At 47.2% G+C, this 12,658-nt stretch overlaps 1 protein-coding gene across 8 annotated transcripts in view; it reads left to right on the top strand.

Moving 5' to 3' along the window:
• The first annotated feature begins 382 nt into the window (after positions 1-382).
• The window catches only part of MAP7D3 (MAP7 domain containing 3), a 42,306-nt gene continuing 30,030 nt past the window's right edge, over positions 383-12,658 (top strand). For 7 of the 8 annotated variants that reach the window (XM_069943123.1, XM_069943124.1, XM_069943127.1 and 4 more), the window contains exon 1: positions 383-521. In XM_069943123.1, coding sequence (XP_069799224.1) covers positions 476-521 — 46 coding nt within the window. In that variant the 5' untranslated portion in view covers positions 383-475. The remainder of the gene's footprint in view (positions 522-12,658) is intronic. The other variant, XM_069943130.1, reaches the window with a different exon arrangement.

Here is a 12,658-nt window from a genome sequence, read left to right on the forward strand (position 1 = left end):
CAGAGCTCAGGGAAAATGACTATTAGGGTGCCTTTACTGAGAGAGATTTATCTGACAAATTTTTGAAGCCAAAGCCATGAACAGTTTATAAACAGAGAACAGATCATAAAGAAACGACTAAGATTTCTCCTCCTCTCAAATCCATTCCTGGCTTTGGCTTCAAAAATCTGTCAGGTAAATCTCTCCGAGTAAAGGCCTGGGTCCGGGCTCTCCAGCTGTTACACAACTCCCATCATTGCCCTGACAGCAGACATATGCTGGGAGTTGTAGTCTTGCAGCAGCTGGTCAGTCACAGGTCGGAGAGCGCAGCTTTGAGGTAAATTCAAGCCAATTCCAGAACACAAAGGGTGAACGCAATCTCAGACTTCTCCCTAGCAACAGCAGCAGCAACAGCCGCCGTGCGCGACTCCCTCCGGCGCATGCGCAGCCCCGGGCGGACAGCGCGAGAGAGCGGCAACACCGGGGGAAGGGGAAGATGGCGGACGGCAGCGGTAAACTGAAGGGGCTGCGGGAGCAGATGGGTAAGTGAGTGCCCCGCTTCTCCGGGGGGTACAGAGGAGGCGGTGTGCGGGGCTGAGGACGGACATAAGGCGGCGGGAGGACAGGGAGTCACTTTGGTGGGCTGGAGTGTCTGGGAGGACGTGGCCTGTCATGGAGGGAGAGCTCAGGAGGGGCAGCGCTGGCCTGTTAGCCGGGGGTCCTGCGGGGAGGTGGGTCACCCCTAGTCCTCGGCCCCCTGCCCATTGTCTGTGTCCTCAGTCACCACAACTGATTGGAGCATCATGTCCCTGCTGGGTGCTGCTGTGCAACTGGTGGCTGCCCAGATGTTGTAGAACTACATGTCCCAGCATGCTCTGGGCCAGCTGTGCATTACAGCCCGGGTCACGTGGTACAGTGTGCTCCTGTGTCTGCTATATAGAGGCTTGTGGGCACAGTGCAGGGTTACACCACCACAGATACAGTAACAGTCCAGGTGATGTATACAGACTGTATCACACAGGGTAAGGGGTGGCAGAGGCCTGGCACATGGTGGGCAGCATAGAGGTGATGTATACAGACTGTATCACACAGGGTAAGGGGTGGCAGAGGCCTGGCACATGGTGGGCAGCATAGAGGTGATGTATACAGACTGTATCACACAGGGTAAGGGGTGGCAGAGGCCTGGGACATGGTGGGCAGCTATACAGACTGTATCACACAGGGTAAGGGGTGGCAAAGGCCTGGGACATGGTGGGCAGCATAGAGGTGATGTATACAGACTGTATCACACAGGGTAAGGGGTGGCAGAGGCCTGGGACATGGTGGGCAGCATCGAGGTGATGTATACAGACTGTATCACACAGGGTAAGGGGTGGCAGAGGCCTGGGACATGGTGGGCAGCTATACAGACTGTATCACACAGGTTAAGGGGTGGCGGAGGCCTGGCACATGGTGGGCGGCATAGAGGTGATGTATACAGACTGTATCACATAGGGTAAGGCATGGCGGAGGCCTGGCACATGGTGGGCAGTAGAGGTGATGTATACAGACTGTATCACACAGGGTAAGGGATGGCAGAGGCCTGGGACATGGTGGGCAGCATAGAGGGGATGTATACAGACTGTATCACACAGGGTAAGGGGTGGCAGAGGCCTGGGACATGGGCAGCATAGAGGGGATGTATACAGACTGTATCACATAGGGTTGGGGATGGCAGAGGCCTGGCACATGGTGGGCAGCATAGAGGTGATGTATACAGACTGTATCACACAGGGTTGGGGATGGCAGAGGCCTGGCACATGGTGGGCAGCATAGAGGTGATGTATACAGACTGTATCACACAGGGTTGGCAGAGGCCTGGCACATGGTGGACACAGTGCAGGCTTACACCACTGCAGACACAGTAACAGTCCAGGTGATGTATACAGACACACAGGGTAAGGGGTGGCGGAGGCCTGGCACTTGGGGGGCAGCATAGAGGTGATGTATACAGACTGTATCACACAGCGTAAGGGATGGCAGAGGCCTGGCACTTGGGGGGCACAGTGTAGGGTTATACCACTGCAGATACAGTAACAGTCCAGGTGATGTATACAGACTGTAACACACAGGGTAAGGGGTGGCGGAGGCCTGGCACATGGTGGGCAGCATAGAGGTGATGTATACAGACTGTATCACACAGCGTAAGGGATGGCAGAGGCCTGGCACTTGGGGGGCACAGTGTAGGGTTATACCACTGCAGATACAGTAACAGTCCAGGTGATGTATACAGACTGTAACACACAGGGTAAGGGGTGGCGGAGGCCTGGCACATGGTGGGCAGCGTAGAGATCAGTGCCAGCTGAAGTCAGGAAAACTTTCAACCAATCAGATTGACTCCAGTAGAGACCACCCCTCTTTATCCACATAAGAAAAAGTAGGGTGTCAAAGTTGCGGCACTACAAATCCCATCATGCCCGGAGAGCTACAGTTTTTCCTGTCCAGGCATGATGGCATTTGTTGTTTTCTTACAGCTGAAGGGCCGTAAGTTAGACACCTGTGTCTTTGGACATGTTGACATGATGCAGATTTCTGAGTTGCACACAGGTATACACCTAGAAATGGAGTAAACAGACATTGTAAGGGATCATGTGTTGTTTAATCTGCAGCATAATGTGAACATACCCTGAGTGTGCGCTCACATGTACAGGATCGGATATCACAGGTATCAATGTAACTAATCAGATCTGCTGCGGATCCTGAAGCTCCATTCAGTCTGATTAACTCACTGGATACACCACAGTATATGTTGGCATACCGTTCTGCTGGGGTATATGTTATAGGTGTGAACATGCTCCTAGTGGTGTAGTCGCTTATTATTGAAATTTACTCCTCCAAACATAAGCTGTCCTAGACATCTGTGCAGATCTGAAGCTCCAGTCAGTAGAACCACCGGGTCCTGCCCTCCAGGAAAGCTGGGTGCCGCCTGTTATCTGCCGCCATTGCTGCTCCCCGCTGAGTCCTCATCCATGTTTCCCTGACCTCTAATAGGACACATCTAGTTATCTATTCCTATACATTAGACTAATTCATTCAGGAGTCTAGTAATGGCTGCTATATTATCAGGGGCAGATATATAGCAGTCTAGTACAGAGCTGTGACTAGTCCAGGGCCTGCACTTCCTGTGTGTATGATGCGTGCAGCTCACAGTATTGTAGGTCTGTGCAGTGTGTCCGGGGTGTGCTCCTGGGACAGTCATATGAGTGCACACCAGGGACTTGTCCTGTGACGTCTCTGCAGCTTCCTCCTATAACTGGGAGCCTTAGTTCTGCATACTGCCCGGCCGACTTCCTTTCCATCACTGTGTGAAGCACAAATGTGACAGTCATTATATTTCTGGGGCTTTTATGGGCTTCCTATGGCATCCAATAACAGCACTCACTCCTCCGCCGCTTCCTCCATGGTTGTTTAGGTGGCAGACACTCTGTATTGTATAATAGGATGTTGTTGTGCTATAATAGAACAAAAGCTTCTATTACTTATAGGCAATTACAGCCAAGACACTGTGCACACTGGCGTCACTGCTTCTTCTATTACAGATTAATATTGATTTGTGGTGGATCTATCAGGTTTCTGTATTTTTTTTTTTTATTCAAGCGGGTTCAGATATTTGGGCATCTCAGAATTTCCTGTAATACGTGCATATTGAGGATTTGTATAACATTTGGGGGGCAATACAATACTTTAATAAAATATTTTGCTGGACTTATCCATTAATGAAAAGAATTGCACTTCTTGCAGTAATGTTTATTCTGCCAGTATGACTGATCCAAATGAACTCCATTATATTCTATGGGGTCTGTTTGGCGCCTTTGGTGCACATCATTTAAAGCTGAAACCACCCTCCAGGTGCGAGCAGAGCAGAAGGTGTATGGAAATACAAGGGTGCACATATTTTTTGCACTCACAATTGATTTGCTTTGTCATTTTAGACTTATTTCTATGTACGATATGTTTGGGGAAGTAAGTTGTTAATTATGTTTTGCAGCATGAATAGGAATCTGTGTGACTGATGTCCCTGTATGTGCATACAGTGTCATCCATTAGAGGTAAATGGATGTTAATTCACCATAAGAAGAGATACTCCAGAGTTGCTATTTCATCTTGTATACAGATTTTGTGTACAAAGTCCCAGAACGTGTTTCCCCATTAAAGATTTCCCCACCTCATGGGGATCAGAGGCTCAGTTGCTGGGATCTGCAGTCTCATGCTCAGTACCATGGAAGGAACCATATTTATAGTCTTTGCATTTCATAGAATTACAGCATTTTCCATTACTAGTAAGTGCTGCTTCAGAATACTGTTCTCAAGGGGAAAGATGGTTTTGTGTCTAATGACTTGAATGGTTGGTCCAGGAATACTCCTGCCTGATATGAAGATTACATCTGCATTACATGTGAACATACCCTGAGGGTGTAAACACAAGTAATGAATGGTCCAAAACTACCAACCACAGATCAGGGCTTGTCCGCAATGCTCATTCACAATGCTGGCACTGTAGCACTTTGCAGATTTTCCACAGTCAGAACCAGTGCGGAAACTCTGTGGCATATACAACCTATGTGTAGTGACCCTAACACAACTTTTATTTAAATTCCGTTTGAAAGCGACGCTGACTCACATGTCATGGAAGTGTGAACCCGGCCTTATGGTTATCGGGTTGTGTAACTACTTCTATTTGAAGTTACCTTCGCTCAAATATTTGCTTAGCACTTTGCTTGGAACACGTTATAACAAGTGCTGATCAGCTGTGGAGGAAAAGCGTTATAGTATTTTTGCAGTAAGATGTGTCCACAAAAAATGAAAATAAACTTTCTAATAATACTTGCTTTTCAAGTTCTTCCCTAACATTTATGAAGGCTTACTTGTACTTCTTTCTTTAATTAGGCCCCCAAATACCCTGCCAGATGCACACACCTCATTGTGAAACCGGCCTGACCTGGGCTGCCGGACGGCGGGCGCAGAAATGTACACCTGCTCCTAAGCAGCTGTAGATTTCTGCTGTGATTTATGTAAATCAAGGTAAATCTGGCATGGGAGGAGGCCACACCACCACTGGAGGCCACTGAGTGACAGCTGCTTCCAAATCTCGTACCTACACACAATTTCTATGCAGTGCACAGGAACAGGAGCAGGGCTCAACTGTGAAAGCTGATTTATTAAGCATGGAAGGGGAAGCGTTACAGCCCTTGGTACTTGGGATTTGGGAGTGCATCGTTGACACATTGCTCCAGAGAATAAGGCTGATTTCACACATGGCTGTTTTTTTGGAAACTACAATTGCAGTCTAAACTAAAAGTGGAATCAAAGTAATGGGTAAAATAAAAGAAACACTTATATATCTTCTTCCTGCCATCTCCACTCCTGGCTTTGGCTCAAAAAAAACTGTCATATGTGATTCCAGCCTTAGCGTAAAAATCTGCTGCGGATACCTGCCCATTCTCTTCAATGGAATGATATAGTATGTCAAAGTCAGCGCCCTTAACCCCTTAACGACATCGGGCGTAAATTTACGCCCTCGCGCCCTGGTACTTAACGCATCAGGGCGTAAATTTACGCCCGATGTTTCCCCGATCGCTGTGTGTTCGCACACAGCGATCGGGGAAGATGGCCTGCTATAAATCATAGCAGGCCATCTTAGCTTCTCAGCACAGGGGGTGGTTAACACCCCCCGTGCTTACGATCGCCGCTATTGGCTGATCAATTCAGATCAGCCAATAGCGGCGATCTGAACCTTTCCAGGTCATCGATGACCCGGAAAAAATGGCGGTCGGTGCTGTCCGAGCACCGACCGCCATTACTGTAAAAAGTAATGGTGGTCACGGTGCCACCGGCCCGTTCACGGCAATCAGAGTCCACAAAAATAGTAAATACCTGCTCTGGACCCCTCAGCTAGGTAGCTGAGGGGTCCAGAGCAGGTATTTGTACATTACTCACCTGTCCCGGGGTCCTGATCGGCGTCTTCCGGGTTCGCGGCGTCCTCCGTCTTTCTGTCGGGTCTTCGGCTATTTCCGGCGGTCCCCATTGGCTTTTTTCGGCTACAGCCTCGTCTTTTTCCGGATTTTGCGCTCTGCTGCCCTCTAGCGGCTGATATGTATAATACACTTATCAGCAGCTACAGGGATGTTCAGAATGTAGAAAAAGTTTTGGTTTTTTTTTCCAAATTTTTTTTTTCTATTTTCCGCACCCTATCGCCGCTGAGTGTTGATCAGCATTGCACGAAAGTGCGCTGCTAATCAGCAACTCCTCCTTTTTGGCGTAGGGTGTTTTTTTCCTATATTCTACTGCCACGGCCTGCTGATAAGTGCCGCACATAAGTGCGGCATTTATCAGCAACTCCTTTGTTGGCGTAGGTTTTTTTTTATACTAACTGTAAAAAAACACGTAAAAAACACTACATTACACCACACTACACTACATTGAATAAAGTTTGACACTACACCACTACATACCCCATATACCAATCCCCGTATAAAGATGGCCCCCAGGGTGTTTTCGGCGTCGGACGCATACGTTATTATTGCCTCCGACACCGAAACAGCCAGTGAGGATGAATGGGGGATCCTTCTTTCCTCCATTCATCCTCATCATCCGGTGACGTGTCTGGGGGTAGCATAGCGTACGCTGCCCCCCAGACACGTCTTTTCCGCTAGTACCGTCCCAATAAGAGATAACGGTATGAAATTCTCCAAACTCTGTGAAATTACCCCAGGGTACACTTACAGATTTAGGGTACGTGCACACTGTGGAATGGCGAAGGATAACACTTTGTGCATTCCGCAGCTGGCACCCGCCGGCGGACTAATGCGGGCGCGTGTCTCCACCCGTGTCATAGACTCCAGTGTATGGAGAGAATGGAGTCTATGACACGGATGGAGACGTGCGCCTGCATCACTCCGCCGGTGGGTGCCAGCTGTGGAATGCACGAAGGGTTATCTGTCGCGATTCCGCAGTGTGCACGTACCCTTAGAGTGTATGTAGGAAGGGACACCCGAATCCAGCCCCAGATGACCCCTCCCTCCCATCCTCGGAACAAGTGGGAAGATCGTCCGGGAACTGATCTTCCCACTGCTGGATAAAGGTTACCACCTGTACGGGGATAACTTTTATACCAGCACCCCCTCTTCCGGTCCCTCGCTGCCCGAGCTACTATAGCTTGCGGCACGATCCGAACATATCAGAGGCAGTAATAGAGCCCTAATATTTAGCAGCCATGGAGCGGACCCAGCGCTTCTGGATATGAAGGACCCCGTATCACACCAGGACAACATTTTCCAGGTGACGTCCCCCACACTCGAGAACGGGAGACCCCAGAAGAAGTGCAGAGTGTGGTGTAACAGGGGGATCAGGAAGGACGCCATTTTCCAGTGTGACGCCTGTCCTGATCCCCCCGGCCTCTGCATACTGGATCGCTCTAAGGCGCACCACACGTCATTGGGCTTCTACATTATCTAAATTCTGTCCCTTATTCCTATTTCAGGGGTCACGTTGATCCAGGGATTATTCTGATTGCCAATATGGAGTCGGGAAGGAATTTTTCCCCTGTGATGAGGCTACTGTCGTCTGCCTCACGAGGATTTTTTGCCTTCCTCTGGATCAACACAGATTGAGTTTGATGGACACCTGTCATTTTCAACCTTATAAACCAATAATTGGCCTAATACCCCCAAATAAATTAGAATTGTCCCTTTTCCCCAGCTAAATAAATATGGCCGCCATTCCCATTAGAGACTTGCCATGATGCAATTACAAAGCTTCTGTGCTGCCAGGACAGTATAAACCCCCCACAAGTGACCCCATTCTGGAAACTACACCCCATAAGGAATCTAACAAGGGGGGCAGCGGGGATATGGCCCCCTGGTGACGGCCACATTTGGGACGTGAAAATGAAAAAAATTGTATTTTTTATTTTCTCGGCACATGTTCTACGTAAGTGCCCGTCACCAGTGGGGTCCATATGCTCACTGCACCCCTTGTTAGATTCCTTATGGGGTGTAGTTTCCAGAATGGGGTCACTTGTCGGGGGTTTCTACTGTCCTGGCAGCACAGGAGCTTTGTAATTGCGACATGGCCTCCATCCTCCATTCCAGCCTCTAAATGGCGCTCTGTCCCTTTGGTGGCTTGCCCTGTGCCCATATGGCACATTATATCCACATGTGGGGTATTTTCGTACTCAGGGGAAACTACCCTACACGTTTTGTGTTCGTTTTCTTTTTTAACCCCTTGTGGAAATGGAAAAAATCAATGCTAGACCAACATTTAGTGTAATTTTTGTAAAATTTTTACTATTAATCATTAATCTTGTCATGATTTTTTCAATTTCACAAGGGGCTAAAAGATAAAAAAAAAACACTAAATGTGTAGCGCAATTTCCCCCGAGTACGAAAATACCCCACATGTGGACATAAAGCGCCATGCGGGTGCAGGGTAAGCCTCCGAAGGGAAGGAGCGCCATTTGGTTTTTGAAGGCTGGATTTGGATGGAATGGATTTCGAGGGGCCATGTTGCATTCAAAAGGCCTCTGTGTTGCCAAGACAGTTGAAACCCCCCACAAGTGACCCCATTATGGAAACTACACCCCTCAGGGAATGTAACAAGGGGTGTAGTGAGCATATGGACCCCACTGGTGACGGGCACAAATGTGGAACAATGTGGCGTGAAAATGAAATATTACATTTTTTACACTATAATGTTGGTTTAGCCTTGAATTTATCATTTTCACAAGGGGTTAAAAGAGGGGGAAAAAAAACAAAATGTGTAGAGCAATTCCCCCTGAGTCCGTAAATACCCCACATGTGGACATAAAGCGCCATGTGGGCGCAGGGCAAGCCTCCGAAGGTAAGGAGCGCCATTTGGATTTTGGAGGTTGGATTTGGCTAGAATGGATGATGAACGCCATGTCGCATTTACAGAACCCTCGTGCTGCCAAAACACTGGAAACCCCCCACAAGTGACCCCATTCTGGAAACTATACCCCTCAAGGAATCTAACAAGGGGTGCAGTGAGGATATGGACCCCTGGATGACGGGCACATTTGTGCCATGAAAGTGAAAAAATGAAAATATTCCCTTTCACGTCACATTGTTCCACATTTGTGCCCGTCACCAGTGGGGTCCATATGCTCACTGAACCCCTTGCTAGATTTCTTGAGGGGTGTAGTTTCCAGAATGGGGTCACTTGTGGGGGGTTTCCAGTGTCTTGGCAGCACAAGGGCTCTGTAAATGCGACATGGCCCTTGAAATCCTTTCCAGTGAAATTCAGCTTCCAAAAGCCAATTGGCGCTCCTTCCCTTTGGAGGATCGTCCTGCGCCCCCTTGGCGCTTTATCGCCACATGTGGGTATTTCCGTACTCGGGAGAAACTGCGCTAGACATTTTGTGTCTTTTTTTTCCCCTCTTATCCCTTTAAAGGGAACGGGGGGTGACAGGCTCCCGACCCCCCGTTAGAGCCCCATATACTTACCTAATCCCGCCGGGTCCCGCTTCTGGAGGTGGTCGGGTGACGGAGATCTCAGCCGCTGCAGCCCGGCGCGCGCGCTGAGAGATGAGTCCAACACCCATAGAGAATGACAGGAGAGTCCAGCGCTCCGTCATTCTCTATGAGCGTTGGACTCATCTCTCAGCGCGCGCGCCGGGCTGCAGCGGCTGAGATCTCCGTCACCCGACCACCTCCAGAAGCGGGACCCGGCGGGATTAGGTAAGTATATGGGGCTCTAACGGGGGGTCGGGAGCCTGTCACCCCGGCACGGGGGGTGACAGGTTCCCTTTAAGAAAATGAAAAATTGAAGGCTAGAACAATGTTTTAGTGTAAGAAATTAATTTTTCTTTTTTCACGCCATATTGTTCGGAAAATTTGTGAAGCACCTGTGGGGTCCAGATGCTCACCGCACCCCTTGTTACATTCCTTGAAGGGTGTAGTTTTCTAAATGGTGTCCCTTTAGGGGTGTTTTTTAGGTTTTGGCACCCCAGAGCCTCTGCCAACCTGAAGTGGTACGGTCAAAAATGACCAAATATAACGGAGGCGTTGAAATTCACTAGGCGCTCCTTTATATCTGAGGCTTGTGGTTGCGTCAAATAGCGCAATAGGGCCACATATGGGGTATTTCTATAAACTGCAGAAACGGAGCAATCAATCTTGGGGTGCATTTCTCTGGTAATAGGTTTATAATTATGAAAAATATTGGATTACAATAAAATCTCTGCACAGAAAATTAAAATTTTCAAATTTCTTACACACTTAGCTTTTATTTCTGTGACTCCCCTAAAGGGTTAAAAAACTTTCTGGATATGCTTTTGCAGAGTGTGGGGGGTGCAGTTTCTGAAATGGGGTGCTTTGTGGGGCTTTCTAACATACAGGCCCCTCAAATACACTTTAAACCTGAACAGGTCCCTAAAAATATCTGATTTTGAAATTTTGCTGAAAATTTGGAAATTTGCTGCTAATGTTTTAAAGGACAACTCCGGCGAAAAATTTTTTTGGCTTATTTAACACACATTACAAAGTTATATAACTTTGTAATGTGGTTAAATACCCGGCCTGGCCCCCTTCCCCCACTTTCCGACCCCCGACCCCCCACCCCGGAAGTTAAAGAATATATACATTACCTATTACGGTCGTCACGGTCCTCTTCTCTGGTGTCGGGTGACGTCAGAGCTGGGGGGCGGTCCGGGTCTTCTTCCTCCTCGGCGTCTTCATTGAGAGTGAATGGGAGAGAAAAGGCTGCTGGTGCACATGCGCACCAGCAGCCTTTTCATTGGCTGGAGCGCATCACATGGCTTCCAGCTTGCTCAGCCCTGATTGGCTGAGCTTGCTGGAAGCCATGTGATGTGCTCCAGCCAATGAAAAGGCTGCCGGTGCGCAAGCGCGCTGGCAGCCTTTTCTCTCTCATGGACCCGGAAGAAGGAGACATCGCTGGACGGCGGGTGAATGGAGTGGCGATCGTCACCGGAGGGATGGTGAGTATGGTGTCTGTGTGTGTCTGTGGTTTTTTTTTTTTGGGGGGGGTCCCGCCGGAGTTGTCCTTTAAGTTTCCTATTGTCTAAAAAAAATTAAAAATCGTTTAATAAATGCCGCCAACATAAAGTAGACATGTTGCTAATGCTATTTAATATATAATTTATGTGGTATAACCACTTTCTGTATAAGCAAAAAAGTTTCAAAGTTGGAAAAATGCAGTTTTTCACATTATTTGGGGTTTTTTCATAAAGATTCGTTATAAGTATCGACTCCAATATACCAGAAATGTAAAGTACAATATGTCACGAGAAAACAATCTCAGAATCAGCCGGATAGGTAAAAGCATCCCGAAGTTATTAATGAATAAAGTGACACTGGTCATATTTATAAAATTTGTCTGTCATTAAGGCCATTTCAGGCTCTGTCCTTAAGGGGTTAAAGGGGTTATCCAGCTCTCCAAAAACATTGGCCACTTTCTTCCAGAGACAGCCCCACTCTTGACAAAGACCTCAGTGGAGGTCGAAACGTATCTATGTGACTTGGACACCAATACAGTTTTGGAAATATACCCGTGGATGTTGTTGGACTTCACTTGCAGTATCACGTTATACCCACCTGGGGATCATGGGTTTCCCAGCGTGCATCCAGAAGAGAACCAAGGACTGGAATTAAAGGGACTATTGGTGCTGCTGAACCTACTAGTTTGTACAGCTCCACTCTTGTCTCCAGCTTGGGTGCAGGTTTTGCTGCTCAGTTCCTTTGAAGTGAATGGAGCTTAATTGCAAACAGCACCTGAACTGGAGACAAGAGTCGTGTCCTCTATTAACCCTTTGAGGACCAGGCCCAAAATGACCCAGTGGACCGCGCAAATTTTGATCTTAGTGTTTCCGTTTTTCCCTCCTCCCCTTCTAAGAGCTCTAGCACTCTCAGTTTTCTATCTACAAGCCATGTAAGTGCTTGTTTTTTACAGGAATAGTTGTACTGTGTAATGGCGTCATTCATTTTACCATAACATGTATGATGGAATTCCAAATATATTATTTATGAAGATATAAATTGGTGAAATCGCAAATAAGAATGCAATATGGTAACGTTTGGGGGGTTCCTGTGTCTACGTAATGCACTATATGGTAACAGCGACATGACACTATTATTCTATAGGTCAGTCCGAACACAACCATATGCAGGTTACACAGATTCTCTAATGTTATATATTTTTTTTTTTATGAAATCCGTTTTTTTGCCAATTAAATATTAATAAAATGGCCCTATTGTGACGCTTATAACGGTTTTATTTTTTCACCTACGGGGCTGTATGGGGTGTCATTTTTTCCGCCATGATCTCTAGTTTTTATTAATACCATATTTGTGAAGCTCGGACGTTTTGATCACTTTTTATAAATTTTTTTTAATATATAATGTAACATAAAATCGGTAATCTGCGCACTTTTTCCCCTCTTTTCGTGTACGCCGTTTACCGGTCGCAATGACGCTTGTTATATTTTAATAGATCGGACAATTACGCACGCTACGGTATATTATATGTTTATCTATTTATTCATTTTTATATGTTTTATTTATATAATGGGAAAGGGGGGTGATTTAGACTTTTATTGGGGGAGGGGTTTTGGGGTAGTGTGTGTGTGTTTTGAACTTTTTTTTTTTTACACATTTGAAGTCCCTTT

The sequence above is a fragment of the Dendropsophus ebraccatus genome, chromosome 10 (genome assembly GCF_027789765.1).
Source record: "Dendropsophus ebraccatus isolate aDenEbr1 chromosome 10, aDenEbr1.pat, whole genome shotgun sequence".
NCBI lineage: Eukaryota > Metazoa > Chordata > Amphibia > Anura > Hylidae > Dendropsophus > Dendropsophus ebraccatus.